General features: G+C 48.2%; 2 protein-coding genes across 3 annotated transcripts in view; one reads left to right on the top strand and one right to left on the bottom strand.

Moving 5' to 3' along the window:
• The window catches only part of Nxn (nucleoredoxin), a 134,087-nt gene extending 122,947 nt beyond the window's left edge, over positions 1-11,140 (bottom strand). The window contains exon 1 of one of the 2 annotated variants that reach the window (XM_021636734.2): positions 10,690-11,140. In XM_021636734.2, coding sequence (XP_021492409.1) covers positions 10,690-11,061 — 372 coding nt within the window. In that variant the 5' untranslated portion in view covers positions 11,062-11,140. The remainder of the gene's footprint in view (positions 1-10,689) is intronic. The other variant, XM_021636646.2, reaches the window with a different exon arrangement.
• Positions 11,141-16,359: 5,219 nt separating this feature from the next.
• On the top strand, positions 16,360-23,548 carry Timm22 (translocase of inner mitochondrial membrane 22). Its single transcript, XM_021636862.2, has 4 exons — positions 16,360-16,794; positions 18,916-19,112; positions 20,413-20,485; positions 23,074-23,548. The coding sequence occupies exons 1-4, from the start codon at positions 16,557-16,559 to the stop codon at positions 23,148-23,150; spliced, it is 585 nt and encodes a 194-aa protein (XP_021492537.1). The 5' UTR covers positions 16,360-16,556; the 3' UTR covers positions 23,151-23,548.
• The last annotated feature ends 363 nt before the right edge of the window (positions 23,549-23,911 follow it).

Genomic DNA, 23,911 nt, shown 5'->3' with positions numbered 1-23,911 from the left:
TCTCCGAATCTGGAGACTGCAAGTTCTGCTGCTTGGTTGGCTCACAACCCCCCAAGATCCTCTTGTCGCACCTTCCCAGCATGGGGGCTGCCCCGGCTTTATATGGGGGTGCTAAGGATCTCCAGGCCTCGTGCTTATGAGGCAAGCACTTCACCATCTCCCCAGCCCCATTTTTCCTCACCTATGTGATGTGTAAAGATTGCTGTGAGAAAATGTTTATAAAAAGAGAGAGAGAGAAATGTGCCCAGACTCCTCTACGTACTCTCAGAATGAAAGAGAAAATAAGACCCACTCAATTTGATTGAGTTATCATAGGCATAGTCTGGAAATACAGTCACATTCAAAATTAGAGATATGGAGCACTAGCTAGATGGCTCAGCAGTTAAGAGCACGTATGGTCCTTCCAGAAGACTGGAATTTGGTTCCCAGAACACTGGGCAGCTCAGAACTCTAGCTCCAAGGGAATCCATCCAGTGCCCTCTTCTGGCCTCTGTGTGCAACTGCACCCACAAGGCATATACTCACAGACACATATACATATAAATAAATATTTAAATAAATCTCCTTTTAAAATAAGGATAGCGGGCAGGTGTACAGTCTATGCTTAACACACATGAGGCTGAGTCCAATTCCCAGCACATACAAAAATATTGGAGAAAGCAGGCAGCATGATAGAGAACTAGATGCAAAAGAAGGAGGAACAATGTTTTGGAAGGAGGAAAGTGTCTAAAGAAACACACAGGCTGAGAGGTCCTGCCCCTAGAATCAGAATGAACATAAAGAGAAGAATGAACTTTCAGGTGCCTGGGATAGACACTGAAGTGGCATCGCCCCGTCTGTGCCAGCCACTCCTCACACCACCTTTTGTACATTAATTCATTTCATCCTCAGAAATGAATGTACCTGACGTACAATGAACCCAATGTACCCGATGGGTATAGCAATCTGTACTTACTGACCAGTAAACTTGAGGCACAGAAATATATACAGCCATGTGACCTACTCCAAAGTCACCAAGCTCGGAAGTGGAAGCCAGGGCACAAGCCTAGGAAGCCTGGATTCCGAGGCCGTGCTCTTTCTTTACTCACGAGGCAAAATATTTTAAATACTCACTTATAGTGATGGGATAGCTCCAAAAGTCTATGGGTATAAAAGTCTTTGGGAGTCAGAGGCAAGGAATGCCTGGAGCTGAAAATGTGTGCTCACAGCCACACCCACACCCCTCCAGGGCTCCCAAGGTCACGCTGTGATTTTTACCTATTGTCAGTTGTTCAGCCCAATCTTCAGATTTCACATCAAACCCTGAGAAATGAGTAACAGATGAGGCAGCTACACTCAGAGCCACCATGTTCAAATGAAAACTCCTGACCTGATCATGTTTAAAGGAAAAAGAGGCAACATCTCCAGGATTTTAAGCAGACTAGATCCATTCATATTTTTATCCCACAGATATTGACCTAAAAAGACAAATAAAAGCTGCAGAGTGGGGCAGACCTGGCAAAAAGTCTCCAAGGCAAGCAAACAGCTTTCCCACAGTCCAGCCACACCCTGCTTTGTGACTCTTCAGGAACGATCTGGGATGAAAGCAACCTCAACGTGAAAACGTTGCTTGGGTTTATCTGTAATTGGCATCGCTACACAAACAGTCACGCAGGGAGCAGGGAGAATGGTGACAGGGGCAATAGAAGGGAAAGCTGAATGTTAAGTTTAAATTGTTTCTGAAAAGGGATTTTTCTGATGAGTATACTGATCATACAAAGAAAAAAAAATATACCATCTCTCTGGCTTGAGAGTTAAGACCAGAGAGCAGCAGAATATTTACATTTTGCTTTTAATCACATATGCCCCAGAACAAACACCTCCGTTGCAGGCTTTCTCCAGAAGAACCACCATTTCTCCAGAAGGGCACCGTTCAATTACTATAGGTCTCTCCCCCTCCTCAGAGAGCGGAGAGCACATGTTTGAGATTTCACTGGAAGTTGGAACAGCCGTTACTGAAAGCCTCATAAAGGGGAGGACTGATTTAGTCCTAGATCTCCACAGGATACCTGAAGTTCAATTTTGTCATCGAACAAAAGCACTAAAGCTGCCCCGCAGGCTTTGCATAGGATGAAGGGGAGTTGGGGGCACTTCACTGGCTGGACTAAAAAAAGCCAAATCATTAAAAAGAGCGTGGGGGAGGAGGGGGCTTAGAAATCACCACCACGGGAAGGGCGGCAGAGAGGACATCTGGGCTCTCCCGCCTGGCCAACTGATAGCAAACGTGTTAAGTAGTTAAACTGCGGCTGTCTCGTCTCAGAGTGCTCCGTGCACACTCGAGTGAACTCATATCGCAGACAGCAGCCCGCCTCCTCCTGTGCCATGGAGTATGTTTGATGTAAATGTTTTTCAAGCTACGTTTTCACGAACAGAGAGGAAGGACTCAAACTTAAAGAGAGGTCAGCCAAAATTTCACCCAACACTGTGACCCCGGAGCTCATCAGCCGTTCTCTTCACTCCAATACTCCGACTCTTAACGTACTTGGAAATGTTTAAAGCTAGAGTCCACCACACTGATTACGGGCAGAGGGACTGGACATGCGTTTTGAGTTCCTGGGAAGACGGGTGATAGAGAAACGTGGCGCACTTATGAAACAGGAGAGCATCTGCAGATGAGACTATTTTAATTTGCTAAGTCAACATTTCAGAAAGGGAGAGTCATGCTTTTTCCTATTTTTGAACACAGAATTACAGGGCAATGCAATTGCACAAGAAGCTGCTGACTCTCCCAGCTGGGCATCTATTCGCTCAACAAAGGACTCTCTGAAATCCTTATAAAGCGACGAGGAACGGCTCAGTGGTGATGTTTGCTTAGACTGAGAAGATCTTAGGTTTGACCTCTGGTAAAACACGAGCACACACTCAGGAGCGCACGCGCACGCACGAACATGCACACACCCACTTTAAAGCTCATTCAGGTTCAGACAGTTACGAGAGCAGTTACGGAAGACCTGGTCCAATTCCCAGCACCCACGGGGCAGCTCACAACTGTCTGCAAATTCAGTTCTGGGGGATCCAGTGCCCTCTTCTGACCCCTGTGGTCACATCCACATAGCGTACATACACACACTAAGGTACACGCACACACCCATAAAAAAGTAAATTAGAAAACAGGCTGCACACACTGATAAATGAACCTTTCATCCCAGCACAAAGAAGGCGGGGAACAGAAGCAGGCTTTGTGAGTTCAAGGCCAGTCTGGTCTATACAGTAGGTTCTAGGCCAGTTGGATTAGTAAGACTCCCAAAAAATGAACAAAACAAGAACAAGATGGTAATTCCGGCATCCAGGAGGCAGAGGCAAGAGAATCCAGAGTTCAAGGCCAGCCCTTTCCTTAAAAAAGAAAACAAAGAAACAAAACCCAAAACACAGAAACAAAAGAAAAAGCCTAAAACACTCACAAACTGTACAGAGTAGAGTCTCTCTGCTGCCCTGGCTGGACCTCGCTCTGCAGACCCGCTGGCCCAGGGCTCTGGAACCCTTTTGACTAAGGTGCACACTCAATCCACAGGCCCTGCAAAGCACCATGAGCCTGGAAGTCACACACTTACTTTCTAAGATTCCTTCCTGTTTCCCAACACCTGACCCAGCTTGCCTTCCCCTTCCTTCATTTGGATTCTGTCCTCGCAGAGCTTACAGTCTGGTGGAAAACACTAGGAAATCTTTCAAAAAGATGGCATAAGATCTATGGGCATGGTGGCGGCACAGGCCTTTCATCACAGCACTCAGGAGCAGAGGCAGGTGAGTCTCTGAGTTCAAGGTCAGCCTGGTCTACAGGGTGGGTGCCAGGACAGCTGGGGCTATGTAGAGAGACCTTGTCTCTAATAACCCATGGATGCTCACAGAACAGTCTACCTAGAGGGAAAAGTGACGGGAAATGCACACTACATCCACAGACACGCGCTGCTGTTACCTGTTTCTGGAGACACACGTTAAAATAATGAGGCCCTCACAGGAAAACCAGGATTTGCTGTACATCTTGTGAAGGCTGGAGTCCAATCAAAATGATGGTCCTTCATGTGAGCTCTTACATGAATTACTGAGTGACGTGAAGAGGAAACGTGCAAAAATCGCCGAGTGAAAATGAAAACCCTAAGCAAACTGATACAAGGTAACTTTATGAAACACAAGAAAGGCTGGCAAGCTGTCTTAGCAGGTAACAGCAATCACCACCCAGCCTGATGATCTGAGCTCCATCCCAGGGCCCACATGATGAAAGGCAAGAGCCAGGAGGCACAAGTTGTCTTCCACAGGCCACAAAGCACACTGAAAGATAATTAATTAATTAAAAGAAATTGATAGAGATGGCAAAGCAGGGACACTAGGAAGCTCCAAGTCCAGGCAGGTGGGAGAAGAGCACGATAGAGCCCAGAAATTCAAGTGATAGAGAGTCCCGGGGCACCACAGCATGACAGCCGAGCGGTCAGACTTTGGACTTGCCTGTGAACCAGAGGATTCTTCATCAGGAGTGTGACTCAGAGTTGTGAGGCTGTTTCTTTTTTCAGGGAGTGTAGGGGGTCGAGCCAGAGCTCCACACTTCCAGCTCAGAACTATTTCTAAACTTTCTATGAAAAGGCACAGAGGTCCTGTTCAAGATGGAGGCAGAGGACTGCCACTTGCTCATCCCAAGTTGTTGACCACTGGTCTACAAAGTGGCAGAGAGCAGAAATAGTGAGTAGATGTTTAGAGATCTTATGCACCTCAGCAAAACAGCAGTGGACAAGTTGGTGGGTCAAGGGCTTGTCTGAAACAGAACAGCACCCAGCGTGTATCACGTGAGGCGGGACGATGTGCCAGTGTAGCAGTGACTGGAGATGGGTTTATTTAAAAGGCATGCTTGCACAGACCTTGTGAAATGCTCTGATTTGGAAAAGTATTTGAAGGGTGACGGCTAGACGCAGGGAGCCCCAGGGAAGGCTAGACAAGAAATCTAACTCAGGACCCAGTGATGCAGGAATGGAGAGTGGGAGTCAGAGATCCCATCTCCAACTAAACAGGTCAAATTAGCTATCCCCGTGCCCTTGGGATCTGAGTTGTGGACAGTAATGAAAAGTGGCTCTGGGGATTCAAAAACCCTCGATAACTTTGAAAATCATGGCAAGATATAAAACAAGAGTGCGTAAGATCAGAGCTATTCTCCCCGAGTGCCTTTGAATAAGCATAATGACAAATTAATGAGATGCAGAAAACTAAGCACCCTGGTGGTTAACACAGGGTACCACTGGGAATTCAGGCTGTGAAGAAAGAAAACACAGCCTAGGCCAAGCCTACTCTGCCCCAGATGAAGCCACGTGGCCAGGAGCACAGTCGGAGCCCCAGAATCCTCAAGCCCTAATAGGAAAAAAATAAAATAAAAAAGATGCCCAAGGGACCTTCTCATCCCCTGCCCCAGCTATAGACAGCACAGCGCATCCTTCTACCAAAAGTAAGCGTGAGACAGTAGGTCGGAGAGAAGCCAGGGAGAATGAAATCAGTGATCCTAACTTCACTATCCACCACCTTCCTCTGTGCTCTGGTTCACACTCACACCCATACAGGAAAACAAATAAATTAAGAGCTGTGCACAGCCACTCCTGTAAGATGGGAATAGCCCAGCCATCGAGAGGAGTATGGGTAAACCTTTCCTACAGCATTCCAGAACAGGAAAGGGGACCAGCTCCGGGAGGGGTGAGTTTCTCCAACTCAGAGGCCCGCTTAAGAGGGCAGCCCCACACTGCCTACACTGGGGGCCAGAGTCTGTCCAAGAGGTGCCCAACAGCTTTGGCGAGGGTCAGAGCAATTACAGCCTTCACGCTTTCTTCCAGAATGGTACCTGATCATCTTTGAGCTGAGAGCCTTTACCAAGCTGAGGCTGCAGGGATCGATTCCAGGCACTGGCAATTTTAAAAGGGAGAGCAGTGGCTTTCAGCAACCTTCAGTGTTATCAGACATTGGGCTTTGGTAGTTTCACTCATCCACGTCTTTCTCCTTCACTGTTATCTCTTATAGGACAATCTTTTAATTCCTTCACTATTTCCCCTTGCACGGTTATAAGTGGTAGGTTTGAAAAGTTTACAAAGTCTATCACAGGAGACGATACAGCAGATAACACAGTGCTTGCCCAGTATGCCGGAAGCCTGGAGCCCCATCCCTCAGCACCACATCAACAGGGTGGCCTAGCGCATGCCTGGAATCCCAGCACTGGGAGGCCAAGACAGGAGGGTGAGAAATTCAAAGTCATTCTCAGCTACATAGTGAGTTTAAGACCTGTCTGGGCTACAGTGAGATCCTAAGAAAGGAAAAAAGGAAAAGCCAGGTGGTCGTGGCCACTTGGGAGGCAGAGGCAGACAGATTTCTGAGCTCAAGGCTGGAGGGCTCCACAGAGCGAGTTACAGTTAGGGCTACACTGAGAAACCCTGCCTCAACATAAATAAATAAATAAATAAATAAATAAATAAATAAATAGAATACTCAAAGTTGTAACAACTTATTAATAAATGATAGCAGTGTTTATTGAGCATGTTCCATTACATCAGGCACATTTATATCACAGAGATCATACACAATCCTACAAAGCAGATGCTATTATCCCCATTTTACAGACTGTACTTCACAATGACACACAGCTAATGATAGGCCCAGGACCTGAATTCAGGCAAACAAAACAAAACAAAACAAAAAAAAAGACCAAAGAACTTCGATTTTTAGCCACAAGACTATTTCATTACACAGAAAAGATAAGATTAACACACACATTATAAATAATGAAAGACAGGAAAAGCCTCTCCAGGAATACAGTTCTGATTGCTTTAATCAGACTGTTGTCTTTTATTAGACTGATTCAAACGGATATACAGTCCCCAATGAGAGCCTGTCCTGGCTGGTTGAGGCTCTAGGAACTAGGCAAAAGGCTTCAACATTCAAAGCCGTATCTTTTTTGGCACCTTTCACTGTCTTGAAAGTGAGGAAGAGGCAAAGCCAGAAGCACATGTCAGTTCTCTCACCAGCTGAGGCACAGGGAGAGGAGCCTGAAGACTGGGCTGGTACAGGACAACCAGATCTTGTCACCTCCAAAGTGCCCAAGTGATTCAAGAGAGGTCCAGGCCACGGCTCTAACTCAGTCTACATCAAAAGAGCCCTCCAGAGCAGCCAGAGCAGGCAGCCCTCACAGGACGGCTGCAGAGCCACTGCTCTTACCTGTCCAAAACAAGCAAAGAAGGAGTGGGGCGGAGTCCCACCCACCTCTAAAGCTTTCCCATCCTGACTGCCTCCAGCCCTCTCTGTCACTCAGAAAATCACAGACCAAGTTTCAGACTAACACACTGTGTAGAGAGTGGTCTGTGGCCTGCACCCACCCGCTCATGTCAGAGCACCCATGAGCAAACGCTTTTCAATAGACAGCCAGCCCAGGCAAAGCCGGGGCCTGTGTCTTTAAAGCCGCACTGCTGCTCCGTCCTGACAGGGTTAAGTTGGTCCTGGAGCCAGACCCTCTAGTTCCAAAAATTAACTTTGATTCATCTAAAGAGACAGCTCAGATCCAAAAGTCTAAATCATCACCAATTTCCAACTGTTCATCACGTTCTCTCTCTCCAGAAATCTGAAAAATGCCCACCAGCCTACTTATTAAAACAAGCCCAACCGCCTTAACGTCAGGATTACAGGCTTCCTGACAGGGCCTCTCCCAGAGACGCACTCAAAGTTTGATTATCATCTAATTACGATTTCTATACAGCTATATAATACTGTGTGTGTTCTGGGAGGAAAAAGAAAAGCTTCAATTACTTTAGACCTACCACTAGAACAAACGGAAACAGGAAAGACAACTTTCCATAAAGAATTAAAGCGGGCGGGGTGGGGGCAGAGATACTGGTACCTTTTACCTGGAGTTTTCTCACAGCTCCGATTGAGGTGAGGGAGCGAGGCAAAAGGCCAGCTGAACATATACGGCCATCCCCAGACTTTCTTACTATATAAAGGAGAAATTAATAAAAGAAGGAAAAGAGAAATACCACACAGCATTCTCTTTCCCCACCATCATTTTTCAATTTTCTGTAGAGAAATGCCAGCCAGTAACTAATTAGAACCATATCCTTTGTTATCCCAATGGGAAGAAACACACAAATGGTTTTCAAGACCAAATGTTAATGAGAACTTAAAAAAAAAAAAAAAGTAATCTGGAACTTCAGTTTTCCCCCAGTATAAAACAAAATGCCCTTCTTTAAAGCTATTTTCATAGCTAAGGAGACATCCTGGACAGATCCATCAACAGAAGTTGGCCCACAAGTGCCTGGACTGGGGCACCCCCTCTTTTCACTTTTCCTAGGGTGAAATTGATACTGTGAGCTCACCGATTTCCGTGTATCCCAGGTTCAAGCTGCAGAAGACAAAAACCTGGTCACCGAAGGGAACTGTTTTACGCCTCTTTGGTTTCAAGGTGGGAAGCAGCCCCTTCCACAGTGAAGACATTCCCTTTTCCATTTCCAAGAATGCTTTCTACAGTAAGCCCATCCCGAGCCTTTGTACCATGTCTGGGTCAGACACTGAGTCCCCACCTCAGGAGGGCTTCTAAAACCTGTCTCTAAAGAAACAGAATGTGGGCTGGACAGATGGCTCAGTGGGTAAGAGCACTGTCTGTCCTTCCTAAAGGACCAGGGTTCAATTCCCAGCACCCACGTGGCAGCTCACAGTTGTCTGTAACTTCAGTTCCAGGGGGTCTGACACTTTCACACTAATGCAGATAAAATAAAATTAAATAAATTCTTTAAAAAGAAAAAAGATTCAGAAGAACTACAGAGAGTGAATCCAGAAAGTGAATGAATAAATACAGAAATGAGTAAATAAAATCAAAATACATGTTTTAAGATGCTGGCCTGCGATTTAAGCACATCCAGCATTCTGAACTGTATTTTCAAGTAAGAGTCTACTGGCCTGTGTCACCCAAAGGTTCATCTGAGAAGGACCAGCCAGACCACGCTAGGGCTACTATAGAACACTTTCTTCCACAAAAGGCATGTTATCCATGAGGGAAAGCCTCTGTCATATCAAATATACTCCTATTTTGGGGGGAAAAGGCTTAGATATCTCCAAAACATCTCAGTTTGCTCCATATTTTTATTACCCAGCAAATTAATTCCCCCTTCTGTAAAAACTACAATAGGCCGTAAGTCTGGAACATTCTGCCATCCGTTGTATTTTCAAAATCTAGAAATCATTTGTATTGCCCAATAAGGATATTATTTTAAACAGACTTTAGTCTACAACAGAAAAATGCCATGACGATGAAAATGTTTTTTCAATAAATGACTTTCTGAACATTATTTCTTCCCAAAAGGATCATCAAAACAACCACCAAAAAGAAAACAAAGGATTCCCATATATTTTAACCAAGAAAAGGTCTAGCCAGGCATATTGATACCCTGGAAGGCATATAAGTAAAACAGGGGCATAATAGCTTGAAAAAAATAGTTAAGATGTAAAGTCTTGCTTCTGTGTGGTTAGTGGGCCAACGTTTTCTCACTATTAAATTTACCAACTATATTTCTTAACTGTTTCAAACTTTAAATCTCACATCTGTGCCTTCCACTGCTTTAGGATGAATGATTTACTCAAGACATTTTGGAGTCAAATGATAAGCCTTTTTGCTCTAGGTCTAAATCATTCGTCTCAACATGATTCTGTACAGATTAAAGGAACACGTGGCGTGTGCTACCTCCCTCCCTGGAGGAACCTAAATGCCCCTGGACTAGCCTTTCTCCTGTGTGCCCCATAAACTCAAATGCTCCTTGGAAAACGAAAAGGCCGGCTTCACACATTGCATGAGCCACGCGAATTAAGCAAGGGCACGCCAAAACTTTTTCCTGTTAACCACTCTCTGCAAAACGTCTTGAATTTGTTTTATTGAAAATGACGTCTTCACCCAACAGATAGACTCAGAGACCCAAACTAACCTCACTGGCAAACTGGCCGTTTGCTGTCTTGTCATTCATCTGCACCGATGGAGTCACTTGTGCATCTAATTCGAAGTCTGCCAAGACAGCAAACGGCCCACCACGAAACTACGGCGTCTACAAGGACGAGGCTGTTCTGGGCCTGGGAAGACCGCTGGACAGCCAGACAATGAAAAGCTCCCCGGTGGCCACTAACTCAGCCCAGGGGGCGGGGCGGGGGCAAGGGAAGAAGGGGGAGAAGGGTGAGCGCCCCTCTCTCCTGAAGCCCGCCGTCAGGAGCCGCCTCCGCGTCCCCGGCCACAGAAGAGGGGGCCCCAGGAGGCAAGATTTCTCTGGGAAAGAAAGGAAACTTCCTGGTGTGGGCATTATGGGAAGGGGGCTCGTGCCCTCCCCCACTACAGGTATGTGGGGGGAGTCAGGCGGCTAAAGGAGGGCGATAGGGGTCGTGGAGCGGGGAGGACAGAGCACGGCCACCCCTACGCGGTGCCCAACGCGTGGACCCGAGGGGTGTCAAACTTCCCAGCGTGGGCGCAGCCGGGCACTGGCACCCCGGAGTTGCCGCGAGCGCCTCAATCCGGCGGGGTCCTGGATGGGGCAGAGGAGGGAGCCCGCCGAGACAGAGAGGACGGGCCTAGGGACAGCGGGCGGGGGCGGCGAGCAGCTGGCTCCCGGAGCGTGGACCGCGCCTGCAGGCCGGGGGCGCCGCCGGGCCCGCGCTACTCACCTTCCGGTGCTTCTCCTTGTAGGGCAGCGCCAGCCACGGCATGTCCCGCACGAAGTCCTGCCACTGCCGCTGGTCCTGGTCCGAGGACACGAAGACGATCTCCAGGCGGTGCCGGGGCTCGGGGTCCGCGGCCGCCCCCGCCCCGGCGCCGGCGCCGGCCCCGGCCCCCGGCCCGGCCGCCGCGTCCCCTCGCAGGCGGCCGTAAAAGGCGGCCAGGCTGGCGCTGAGCTGCGCGCAGGGGGCGCTCAGGCTGCACCCGAAGTAGAGCCCCAGCAGCGCGATGCCGCGGGCGCCCAGCGAGTGCACGTCCACCTCCTCGCCACAGCCCGTCACCAGCTTGTCGCCCAGCAGCTCCTCCAGGAAGACCGACATCCTGGCCCGCCGCAGCCCCGGCACGCGGGCGGGCGGGTGGGCTCGCGGCAGCTACCCGGCTCGCTGGTCCGCGCGGCGGGCGGAGGCGGCGGCGGCGGCGGCGGAGGCAGGGAAGGGAGCCCCGCCCACCGGGCCGCCCGGCCACGCCCCTCCGTGGCCACGCCCCCTCCGTGGCAGGCCGCGCTGCGCGGGCAGGTCCGCGGCAGCTGGCGCCTTGGCGCGCGCCTCCGGTACGTGGCCAAAGTAAGAAACCCGACCCGAGTTCTACCCCAGGACCAGAAGGCCCGGACCTGAGGCCGCAGAACGGCCCCAGGAAGTGTCGCTTTCCGAGGCTGCCAACCGTGCGAAGCCGCACCCCTTTCCCTGATTCCTCTCATCTTCCACTTCTAAATCCGCTGCACACTGGAGTTCTGGACGCGCTCCTCTTTTTCAGACTCTCCTACTCCCTTCCCTGTGCCGACCTTTAAGCTATTTTGAACCCCAGTGACCTCAGAGAAAACTTGCAGGCTGTAAGGTCTTCGCCGTCCAGTGTCACTGTGCCAGGCCGGCTCTTGCTCAGCAGCCCTGTGAGTCTTGTGCCTGCCGCTGTAAGTAGACTGCTGGGCGCCACCTCTCTGTTTCTTACGGCAGGCACAAGAGAGAGAATTCATAAATACTTTGTGGGCTGATTGTAAGTCGCAGGGTGGGATTTCAGTCCACAGGTCGCTGGAACGGTTCCCCGATGGGAAATGGCTCTCTTCCATTTCCGTAAATGTATGCAACAGATGGCGCGGCGTTTCCAAATCAGAACTGGCTGCTCTCCTTAATCGGCGCCATAGCTTATCTCAGGTCTGTTGGTAGTTGAGAAAGTCTAAGGTTTTTTTTTTTTTTTTTTTTTTTTAACCCCATCTTGAAAAATGCTTTCCAATGCTTAGGAAGAACCTTCATTAAACAGTGCTCTATGGCAAGTCTCCTGACCTCTCATTACTCCTAGGCACACTCAGGACAAACTGTTTACCCACCCCCCTCTCTCACACACACAAGCATACATACACACAAAAAGAGAACCATTGATGTGTATCAGCTCAACTACCAAGAACTGACATTTTAAAAAGAAAACCCAACCACCGGCCACCACCCCCCCCCCCCCAAGGCTTTGGGCGTTATTTCTTTCGCCTCTGCCGCCATCTAATGGAAGAGTGGAAGAGAAAAACTTCCACCAGTACATAAGGTGCCAAAGATTAACGAGCTGAAGGCAGGATAGTTTAATTACACAGGCTTCCTCACTACATGACACATACACCACCACCACCACCACCACCGAAAATGTGTGACATGAGAACATTTAAACTTCAAGCATAACATCAAGCTTCAAATGCCCTGAGATTCTCAATGTGTTTAAGGTAGAAGGAAGAATTGTAAACAATTCTTAGCTCCGTAAAATGTCATCACATAGACCAGTGAAAGTCATTAAGACAAAGGCAACGTGGCCTGGCAATCTTTACTCACTGGTACCAGAAATGGTGGCTCATGCCTTTAATCTCAGCACCCAGCAGGCCAACTTAGAGTTTGAGGCCAACTTGGTCTACAATAACCAGGCCAACACCCTGCCTCAAAACACTAAGTAAAAAAAAAAAAAAAAAAAAAAAAAAAAAAAAAGTCATATTCATACGTGTGTGTCTAGTATTACAGGGCATTGTGAGCTCCCCCATGTGAGTATAGAAACCCAAACATGAATTCTCTCATGCTCTTAACCATGCTGAGCCATCTCTCCTCTAGAACCCTGTTTTTAAAGCTTTAAACGCATGGATGTGATGGTGCCTTCCTGCAATCAGTCCCAACCCTTGGGAGGTTCAAACCCAGATCCTAAGTTCTAGGCCAGCATGTGCTACAGAGGGAGGTTCTGTTTCAAAATAAACCTCGTGAGTTAACATGCTTTATTTTCCCACCTGAGTCACATTTACAATGTCCCTGAGTGGGTATGTGCTTTCTTCCACCTGTTTGAAAGCCTGTCAGACAGATAGCCATCTATACTTAGACTCACCAGACAAATTCTAAACACATGTGGAAGAAAGTCAGGAATGGTTGGGCACACCTTTAGTCTCAGCACTCAGGAGGCAGAGGCAGGCAGATCTCTGTGAGTTTGAGGCCAGCATGATGTATGTAGCAAGTTCCAGGCCAGCCAGGACTGCAGAGTGAGACCCAGTCTCAAGAAATGAAATGTGAAAGGACTATCAGCCTTTGCATCTTATTGAGCCAAAGAACAGAGCGGAAAAGGGTGAAGAGGGGCTCCGGGAAGGTCGGAAGTGGGGAACACAGGGAAGTCATTATTGAATGATTAAAGTTGGTAAGCTGGGTGCAAGCGTAATGTGGAGAGGTGATTTGCTCAGCATTTTCCTCTCATTATTTTACAGGAAAGCGGTTTCCACTGGAGTGTGGCCAAGACAGCATCTGGCACGTGGAGAGTGAGAGTTCGAACATACTGCACGTGAAATATAAATACAGTTTGGAGAAATGCTGGTGCAGCATGCCTGGTGAGGAGCCAGAGCCTACAGCTGGCTTTCAGAGGCTGTGGAAGGAGGGGATTTTCGATGGAAATGATCCCAAACTCACGATTGCAGTGGGTGTTTGTTACAAGAAGCTCAACAAGACTCGTTTGGCTTCCTGTAAAGAATTAGTCAATGTCCTTTGGCCTGTGGAAACACCACTGTCTTCTGTACAAGGTAGAAGAGAGTCATTTGAAGAAGCTGTCCCATCCAGGTTTTAACCAATCGTAATATACAAATCTTAAATTTTGTGTTAAAGAGAGCCACAGCATGACTGGCACAGTAGCGCACACCTATAATCTCAGCACTCAAGGAACCAAAGGCAGGTGGATGGCTGTGAGTTCGAGACCAGCTTGCTCTACAAAGCAAGTCCAGGACAGCCAAGGCTATGCAGAGAAACTCTGTCTCAAAAGAACCAAAAACCAAAAACTAAAAACCAAACCAAACCAAAACACAACATGCCTGATTTGGTAAGAGATCTGTATGAGTTTCTTTTGAAAAATTAGTCGGAGGCATAGGATATCATTCAAAACACAGAGAGAACAAATATATACCACCTTTAAGAGTCATAAATCTTGCCAGTCGGCCATGGAACACTCCTTTAATCTCAGCACTTGGGAGGCAGAGGCAGGTGGATCTCTATAAGTTTGAAGCCAGCCTGTTCTACAGAGTGAGTTCCAGGACAGCAAAGGTTACACAGAGAAACCCTGTCTTGAAAAAAGATTCAGAAATCTTTAAGGTCGGGGTAGCTCAGTGGTAGGGTTCTTGCATCTCATGCTAGCCTAAGTTCGATCGCCTAGTGCTGCAAATATAAATCCATAAATCAGGGCTGGCAAGACAGATCAGCGGATAAAGGAGCTTGCCATCTGTTAGAGCTTCCATTGCTGTGATAAAACATCATGACGAAAAACAACCTGGAAAGGAATGGGCTTATTCCACCTCCACACATGACAGTCCAAAATCAAAGGAAGCTAAGACAGGTCAAATACGGCAGGACCTGGAGGTAGGAGCTGATGCAGAGGCCATGGAGGACTGCTGTTTCCTGGCTTGCTCCTCATGGTTTACCCAGTACTCAGACTGCTTTCTTATAGAGCCCAGGACCGCCAGCCCAGGGACATCACTACAGCGGGCAAGGCCCTCCTCCTCCATCCATCACTAATTAGGAAACTGCACGACAGACTTGGTTCTCCCTGATTCTTCCTCCATCCATCACTAATTAGGAAACTGCACGACAGACTTGGTTCTCCCTGATTCTTCCTTTGGGGTTTTATCATTGCTTTCTAAATGGATTGTTGGATTGCCATTTTATTATTTTTCTCCATGCTGGGGATTGAGCCCATGGCCCAGGCATCATAGGCAAGGACTCTATTACTCCTGGACTAGCTCTTTAGACTGTTCTGTTTCCCAAAGCCTGCTCTCCTGGCAGCCTGCCTTGACTTCTCTCAGATCCGACTTTGACCTCACGAGCTTAGCATGAACTGGGAAGAATGGTTAGAAGTGACTAAACAGGCTAATCGCTTTAGAAATGATTTCCTGTGTCTATGATCAATAGAGGATGGGGCCAGGAGGAACAACAGGGAAGTGTCAGTCAGAGTCATTCACAAAGGAGCCCAAGAGCAACTGGCGAGGATGCCACAGAAGGAGGAGAGGAAGCTCGGTCAGACCTGAAGAGGCCGGAGAGGTGCTAAGCAGTGAGGCCGTGCCGTTCTTCCAGACGCTAAATTCTGTTCCCAGCACCCGCTTCTGGTGGCTACTGCCGTTGGTTCACAAGCACCTGTGACTGCAGCTTCAGGGATCTGATACTTTTTTGCCTCTGTGGGTACCTATGCAGCAAGCGCTGCGCAAGAACACCCACACAATGTAATTTTTTAAAACTACTGACAAAACATCAAAGAAGAGAAGGGGTCATTGTGTCACAGCTGCTGAGAAATTTAGTAAAAGATTCAACAGCTAAGAGACCACTGGCAACTTAAACTTAGCTTCCTTGGTGGCCTGGAGGAGGAAGAAGCAAGAAGAATACATAGGATTTTACACTAAACACTCATCTCTACTCCTCTTTTGGTGAGTGTTTCTCTTAGCTAAGACCGTGAAAGAGATTGCCAGCCTGGGGCTGCAGAGTAGTGGTTGAGCTTTTGCCTCACGTGGACCAAAATCACAACTTCTGTCACGACCACAGTCCCCGACTTTTCTTTCCCAAGACAGGGTTTCTCTGCGTAGCCCTGGCTGTCCTGGAACTTGCTCTGTAGACCAGACTGGCCTCAAACTCCAGGCCTGTCTCCTTCTGGAGCCCTGGGATTGAAGGTGTGCTCTACCACTGCTCAGCTCATTTGTTGGCCCCTTTTTTCTCCTCAAAGGCTTAATAACTATATAATAAATTATCTTTCGGACACATTTATGCCAGGTTTCAACATTCACTTACAAAGCACGCACTACTATTTGATCTCAGGCTACCAAACAGCCTGTGGTCCTAGCTGACTGAGGTAGCAGGATCGCTGGGGCTTGGCCCGGCAACAAAGAGGACACGCACGCCCCCTGCTGCACACTTATCGAACTGCAGCCTCGTAGGAGCGCGGCCCTTCTTCAGCATCTCTCCAGAATAGCGTCCGGCGAAGCCGCCCAGCCAGCAAGCGCGCACTGCTTTCTGGGAAATGCAGTTAGACGTTTGAGTTAAAACTACAAATCCCGGCACGCATCGCACCGGAGCCCCTAGTTGAGGGGCTGTTCTGGAGACCCTGAATCTTGTTTGTCAGTGCTTTCGGCAATGCCTTGAAAATTTGACTCACTGCTTACGAGAAGCTTTGGGGGAAACATGACAGCTTCCTCGACGCTGATGCACAGGCCGACTTTTGCTTCTGCAGCTTCCTCCGTGTGGCGAATCTGCCGCTGGGTTACGCTGGCTGCACTCCTAGAGAAGCGTGCGGAATCGGCTGTGGGAAGTAGGACGCGAAAGGTCCTAGGGACCCTGCGGCCATGGCGGCGGCCGCCCCCAAGGCTGGGAGTCCAGCTCCCCAGGCGGCGGGTCCCGCCGAAGCTCCGCTGCAGTACAGCCTTCTTCTGCAGTACCTGGTGGGTGACAAGCGGCAGCCGCGGCTCCTGGAGCCCGGCAGCCTCGGCGGAATCCCGAGTCCCGCCAAGAGCGAGGAGCAGAAGATGATCGAGAGGGCGATGGAGAGTTGTGCCTTCAAGGCTGTGCTGGCCTGCGTGGGAGGTGAGGCGAGGCTCGTGGGACCTTTGGGTGGCTGACAGTTTGGAGGGCCTCAGGGTTCCTTGCTAAGACCACATGCCTGGGAGGGGAGGAACCTGTGGGTCTCGACCTTGATTGCATCCGGATTGACTCAATGAACCCGGAGATGCCTCTTTATCCTGGGGTTAACATTCACAGTCAGGGCCTGAGGATTGCTAAGTAGTTGCTTTCGTTCGTTCGTTTATTCATTCAATAAATTGTTACTAAGCAGCTGACATGTGCCAGGCAGTACGAATATGGATGAAAGTGACAAGAGCCCTGATAGACCCTGGCAGAAGAATGCTGCAGACACAGGAAATTGCACATGTAAAGATCCTCAAAGGAGAAGCTAGGAATTTGGAAACTGTTTCGGGATGGTGGTGGCACACGCCTTTAATCCCAGCACTAGGGAGGCATAGTCGGGATGATCTCTGTGAGATCAAAGCCAGCCTGGTCGATAAGTGTACACACACACACACACACACACACACTAGTTCCAGGACAGCCAAGGTTACAGACCGCTTGTCTCAAACCAAACAGTGAAGGCCAGTGTGATTATCCAGTTTGTGTGGAGCTGGGGTAGGGCATTAAAACGTGCACACAAATTAGTCATTGGGGATTTGAAAACGTAAAACATACTTACAATGTGCAGATAAAAAGTTTGACTATATTTATAAATAAGATTAAATTTTATTGGGAGTGAAAAACATTTTTAAAAATCCAAATAGCAGTTCAAATCTTAAAAAGTGTGAAGAAGAGGCGGTCAGATCTCAGAGGTCTAGGCCAGCCTCATCTGTTCATGAATTTCAGGACAGCCAGGGCTACACGATAGAGACACTGTCTCAAAAATCCAACCAAAAAACAAATCTTAAAAAAATGTTGGAGAGAGAAGAGATAGTTTTGGAGCTTGGAGTGATTGGAAAGCAGGAAAATTCTGGGGATAGGGGTGTCTAGTTTCATTGATAGTGAGGTGATGAGAAGCTGTCCATACAGAAATGGCTGGGGAGGAAGTTCAGTTGGCAGGTGCTTGCCACACAAGATGAAGATCTGAGTTCAATAGCCAGCATCCATGTAAAAAAGCCAGGTATGGCTGGATGAAGTGGCACAAGCCTCTTAATTCCTGCACTGGAGAGGCAGAGCAGGTAGAGGAATCTCCGAGTTAGGGGCCAGCTTGGTCTACATAGTGAGTTCCAGGACGGCCAGGGCTGTTACGCAGAGAAACCCTCTGGAAATAAAATAAAATAAAAAACCAACAATAACAACAATAACAAAAGAAGAAGAGGAGAAAGGAAGGAAGGAAAATGCATGGTTCCTGAGGAATGATACCCCAGGATTGACCTCTGGCCTACACCCACATACACACAAAGAAATGTCCAAGGCTCAGATAAGTCATTTGTTGACAGTAACATAGGAGTTTACATTTAATAGCCACGTGACTGTGGAGCCACTTATTAACCTTTCAGAGCTTTGGTTTAGAGAGGACAGCTGGGTGGTAGTATTACACCTCCTCCCCCACCCCACCGGAGTGGGGTACACAGGGTACCTCTGTGTAGCCTTAGCTAGCCTGGAACTCGCTCTGTAGACCAGGCTGGCCTCGAACTTTCGCTGCCACCACTGCCTGGCAGTGTCAACACACATTCCATCCCAGTGTTCAGGAGGCAGAGGTATCTCTTGAGTTCAAGCTAGCCTGTTCTACAGTAGCACGTTCCAGGCCAGCCAGGATTACAGTGAGGGCCTGTCTCAAACAGAAAGTCCAGAAAGAGAGGACAATAACATCTACCTCGCTAGTTATTGTGAAAAATAAAGAGTATTCCAAAACTATGATTTAAGATAGAGTGACTGTTCCGGGTATTCATGGTCAAGGATACACACAGTTGGAAGCTAAATTTGAGGGTGCCTGGTCTACAGAGGAGCAGAGGGTTAAAAAGCGGAAATGCAGGAAAATGAAAGGAAGAAATGCTAGAGGAGGGATTGGGGGGCGATTGTGTCTTGTGGAGGAAGCATGATAGAGACTGAGTGATAAGAGACATGACCACCTCCAAGTATCATCCACAAACGGTGACGCAAAGAATGTGCCAAAGAACACTGCTGTCTGTTTGCCTCTAGGATTTGTCTTGGGAGGTGCATTTGGGGTCTTCACTGCCGGCATTGATACCAACGCAGGCTTTGACCCTAAGGACCCTTACCGGACACCAACTGCAAGAGAAGTCCTGAAAGACATGGGACAGAGAGGATTGTCGTACGCCAAAAATTTTGCCATTGTGGGCGCCATGTTTTCATGCACCGAGTGTTTGGTAGAATCTGTAAGTGCCTCTTGCTTTCTAAGGAATCCCTGTCTGTTGCACTTGCACACTTTTTTAAAATCTCTTAAAGAATAAATTTGTGTGTTTCTTCTGCATGTACACCATGTGTATGCTTGGTGCCTGAGGATGCCAGAGGGGGGCCTCTGGTCCTGGAACTGGAGGTATTGTATGTGATGTAGGCTGTTTGGCCAGATGCTCATAGGAGCTTTAGATGGACAATTAGAAGACCCACATGTTAGCTGGCATGTGGGTCTTCAGAAGTGAGCAAGGGTCCTCTGGAGGACCAGCCAGTGCTTGTAACTACTGAGCCATCTCTCCAGTTCCCACCCCTTTCTTTTTGAGACAAGGTCTTACAGTGTAACCCTGGTTGTTCTAGAACTCACTTATGTAGATGACGTTGGTCTAGAACTCAGAGACCTACCTGTCTCTGCTTCCTGAGTGTAGGGATTAAAGGCGTGTGCCACACCCAGCCCATAGTACAGCTTTTAAAAGAGATCAATGCTTAGTGTTCTGCCTGGACTTTAGATCAGAAATGTCAAGCCTTAGAGGTGGACCTTGTTTGTAACCTCAGCACTCAGGAAATGAAGCAGAGAATCATGAGATCTGGGCCAGCCTGGGCAACAAAGAAAGACCTGGCCTCAAAACAAACATTTAAAATTGTCAAAATTTGATCTAGATTGTTCATCCAGAAAATAGTCCCTAATGTGAACTTTTAACAAATTTATAATGTGTTTTAGTCTTAAAAAAAAAAAAATCTTCTGTAGGCAATAGTGATTTTTTTTTTTAAACTTATTTATTTGGCGGTGAGAATTGAACTTGGGGCTTTATGCATAGTAGGAAGGGCTCAACCACTGGACCACATCCCCAATCCAGGTCAATTGTAATGATTTAAAATTATACTGAAGAAGCCAGGCAGAGTGGCACATGCCTTTAATCCCAGCATTTGGGAAGCAGAGGCAGTCAGATCTCTGAGTTAGAGGCCAGCCTGGTCTACAGAGCAAATTCCAAGACAGCCAGGTCTACACAGAGAAATTCTGTCTCAAAAAAACCAACCAAACAAAATATTATACTGGCAAACATAAGAAATATTCTTTCCCAAACGTTAGCCTTGACTTCAGCCCTCTGGCACCACCTGCAGGAAACGTGTATAAGCACATACAAATTTTGGGAACTGCCCTTTTGAAATAAGGATTTTCTTTGAGTAGGACTAAACTCGGCAGCTGGAAGCCCTGTGTTTTCTTCCTCTGTCGCCTTGTCTGGCTCATTTCCCTGGCTCTAAACAGCATCTCTCCACCCACAGTACCGGGGAAAGTCGGACTGGAAGAACAGTGTCATCAGCGGCTGCATCACTGGCGGAGCCATTGGTTTCAGAGGTTAGTAAACAGCTTTCCAGTGGTTTTCTCTTGTGGTCTGGGACAATGTGCTGATGTTGACACTTCCCAACATGAGTGTTCCAAGGATGCTTGATCCGTTCTTCCCTCTGACAAATAAATCCCGGCTGCTTCTGTGTAGACTCGATTCTGGAAACTTGCTAGTATCTCTAGCTATACTCGGCTTTCTTATCCTTGGCCTCCAGAGATTTTGGACCACATAAAAATCTTTCTTTCTTTTAAAAAACTATCTTGTATGGGTGTTTTGCCTGCATGTATGTCTGTGCCCCATGTGTGCCTGGTGCCAGAGGAGGGCATCAGGTCCCCTGGACTGGAGCCAGAGACAGTTGTAAGGCAGATGGCTGGTAGGACCCAAACCTGGTCTTCTGCAAGAGGAACAGGTGATCTTTTAACTGCTGAGCCGTCTCCCACCTCCCAGATAAATCTGCTGGTGTGTGGGATGGAATTGTATGTGATGGAGGCTGTTTGGCCAGATGCTCATAGGAGCTTTAGATGGACAATTAGAAGTGTCTCCTACTGCTCAAAGACCCCTGCGGTGGGGAAATTACGCACATGAAACCATAGAAGCAGATAGTTCCTAGAAAAAAGAGTTTCCGTGTTGAGTGTATGAGACGTGTTCTCGTGGTAAGTGCCATGTTGGCATGTAGGGTGGTACAGAAGCCTGGCTCGGTTGCTCTGGCCAAGCAGTCCATTTGTTCACACTGTTAGGCTGGGCTGAGATTTGTCTCCTGGCATCTCAAGGGTCTGAACAGTTTTTTTTTCTTAATTTTATACAGTTGCCAGGGTTTTGTGTTACAGTTCTAGAAACCCCCAAGTCCTTGTAAACACTAAGCATGAATTCCATTCCTGAGCTACCCAGCTCCTTTGAATTTCTATGTGAATTTATTTTATTTTATTTTATGTGTGTGTTTTGTCTGCATCCATGTCTATGAACCACTGTGTGCTTAGGGTCTGAGGACAACAGAAGGGGCACCAGATGTCACTATAGATGGTTGTGAGCTGCCATGTGGGTGCTGGGAATTGAACTCAGGACCTCTGGAGGAGCTCTTAATCCCTGAGCTGTCTCTCCAGCCCCCTGTATGTGAATTTTGATAGCTGTGTCTTTCTGCAGGTGGGGGCTCTTAGGTTTCTGTTATCTGAAAGCTGAGTGCACACTGGGCATGGTAGTGTGTGCATGTAAGCCCAGCGCTCAGGAGGAGTCCAGAGAGCTTGTCTCAAAAGCCAGTGCAGCAAGCTAGCCAGTCAACCCAGCTGCTTAGAGCATGGTGCGAAGAATGCCGAGTTTAAGGGTTCTATCCCTGTACGCGCCAGGGGCTCTTTGCTTTAAAAGGAAAGAAAAAGTTACCTTGCCAGGCTCAGTGGCACACACCTTTAGTCCCAGCCAGCATTCAGGGAGGCAGAGGCAGGTGGATCTCTGTGAGTTTGATGCCAGCCTGGTCTACAAAGTGAGTCCAGGACAGCCAAGGCTACACAGAGGAACCCTGTTTGGGGGTTGGGGAACAATGTGGCTGGTTGGAGAGGTGGCTCAGCTCAGTGGTTAAGAGCATATTCTATACTTGCAGAGTTCATTTCCCCAACCCCTCACAGCTGCGAGCAACTGCAGCTCCAGAGGAACTAACACCCTTTTCTGGCCTCCCCAGGCACCCGTGTCCACACACACATACATGTAAAAAAAAAAAAGGGCAGTGGTGGTGCATGCCCTTTAATCCAACACTTGGGAGGCAGAGGTGGGAAGATCTCTGCATTCAGGGCCAGCCTGGTCTACAGATTGAGTTCCAGGACAGCCAGGGCTAGAGAGAAAAACCAATCAGTAGGGGATAAATAGATGTATAAGGGAATGAATGAATGAATGAATGAATGAATGAATGAATGGAGGACAGGGATGGAAGAAGGCTAAGTGCACACATTCTAGAAATGTTAGGTTATCAGCTAGGAACGACCCGTCCCGTCCCCCTCCCCCCATCCCTGTTAAGTGTGTAGCATTGGCTTCAAGCACTTGAACGTTCCTGGAAGCCGTGTGTATTGCTGGGCCTCGCTCCGTCGCTCACAGCCACTTCCCGGTGCAGAAGCCTCTCATCCTCTGAGAGGCAGTGACTTGCTGTCATTAACACTGCACTGGCCCCTCGCAGCCGTGTCTGGTTGGCAGAGCGGCGTCTCCTTTGGTCTTCACAGTATAGCTTCGTGAGGGCTGTTAGCCCAGCTCCCCCCAGATTGCTTTGATCACCTTCCCAGGAATTTATTCCATAAACAGACCAGGGTATAAGGCCATATGCTTTCATTTGATTCCAACGGCTGCTTCCCTCAACCAGTTTCCTGACTGGGAGGGACCAGTTCCAAACGACTGCAATTGGTAACTGTTTGGAATGAGAAAAACTAAGGAAATAGATCGTTAGATGGAGCACCCTGCTTTGGATGGGTGTGTTGCTCACTGAAATCTTAATGAGGCATGTGGTCTGAATGATTTAATGTGCCTAAATTGGTTTCTTTGCGCCTGTGGTGCAAACTTGCTGTAAGTACAGCGCAGTCGAGCACCCGTTGGAGCGCTAATACTGCTTGTGTTTGCTTTGCAGCTGGTGTAAAGGCCGGGGCCATAGGTTGTGGAGGTTTTGCCGCTTTCTCTGCTGCTATCGATTATTACCTACGGTGAAAGAAACGGCCTGAAAGGACGGAGATGCCAGCCACCTGTAGAGTGTTCCTTGGAGCAGTTTCCACACATTTGGCATTGCTTCAGGGGATCAGTTGTGTGTGAGGGACCCGCCTTGCTGTTCTCTACCTCCATCTGCTGGGGCAGCCATACTTTTCCACTTCTGAATTTCAACGAGGTTCTCAGGGGAGATGGTACGCTGATTGTCTCCTTGCAGTAATAGACGGGGGAGGGGGCAGTGTGTTCCCTGTTAAGAATTAGGCTCACCTGGCTCTCCAGCTGTGAACAGGAGGTGGCAGTATGTTTGCCCGCAGCCAGGAAGCCCCTCTGCCTTGAGACTGTGTGCAAGCATCCGTCCTGAGTACCAGGGTGGAGCAGAGTAAACCTTTGCCTTCAGGTAACGATGTCATTTCAGTTAGTATCTTTGCCATACTTGTTAAAAATATGTATATGGGTGCTGGTGAGATGGCTCAATGGCAAATAGCACAGGCTGCTCCTCCATAGGTTGTGGGTTTCGCTCCCAGCCCCGACACCGTAACTCACAACCATTTGTAACTCAAGTTCCAGGGATCCAAGGTCCTCTTCTGCCCTCTGAGGACACCAGGCACCAGCATGGCACACAGACATACATGCAGGCAAAATACCCTTTTTCTTTAAAGGCCGTATGTACTGTTGAAAGGAGCTAGTTTTTCAGATGCCACCTCTCTCACAAAAGATGCCAGGTGTCCCAAAGAGTGACAGTGCAATGGAAAGATTGGAGAACC

This window comes from Meriones unguiculatus, chromosome 7 (genome assembly GCF_030254825.1).
Source record: "Meriones unguiculatus strain TT.TT164.6M chromosome 7, Bangor_MerUng_6.1, whole genome shotgun sequence".
In the NCBI taxonomy this organism is placed as follows: Eukaryota; Metazoa; Chordata; class Mammalia; order Rodentia; family Muridae; genus Meriones; species Meriones unguiculatus.
This window is presented reverse-complemented; position numbering and strand designations above follow the sequence as displayed.

What these genes read in the sequence shown, in the direction of transcription:
- Timm22 (XM_021636862.2), top strand. Translation starts at nt 16,557, where the DNA reads ATGGCGGCGGCCGCCCCCAAGGCTGGGAGTCCAGCTCCCCAGGCGGCG. An exon ending in TGTGCTGGCCTGCGTGGGAG is followed by an intron (nt 16,795 to 18,915) that starts GTGAGGCGAGGC and finishes GTTTGCCTCTAG; the next exon opens with GATTTGTCTTGGGAGGTGCA. An exon ending in CGGAGCCATTGGTTTCAGAG is followed by an intron (nt 20,486 to 23,073) that starts GTTAGTAAACAG and finishes TTTGCTTTGCAG; the next exon opens with CTGGTGTAAAGGCCGGGGCC.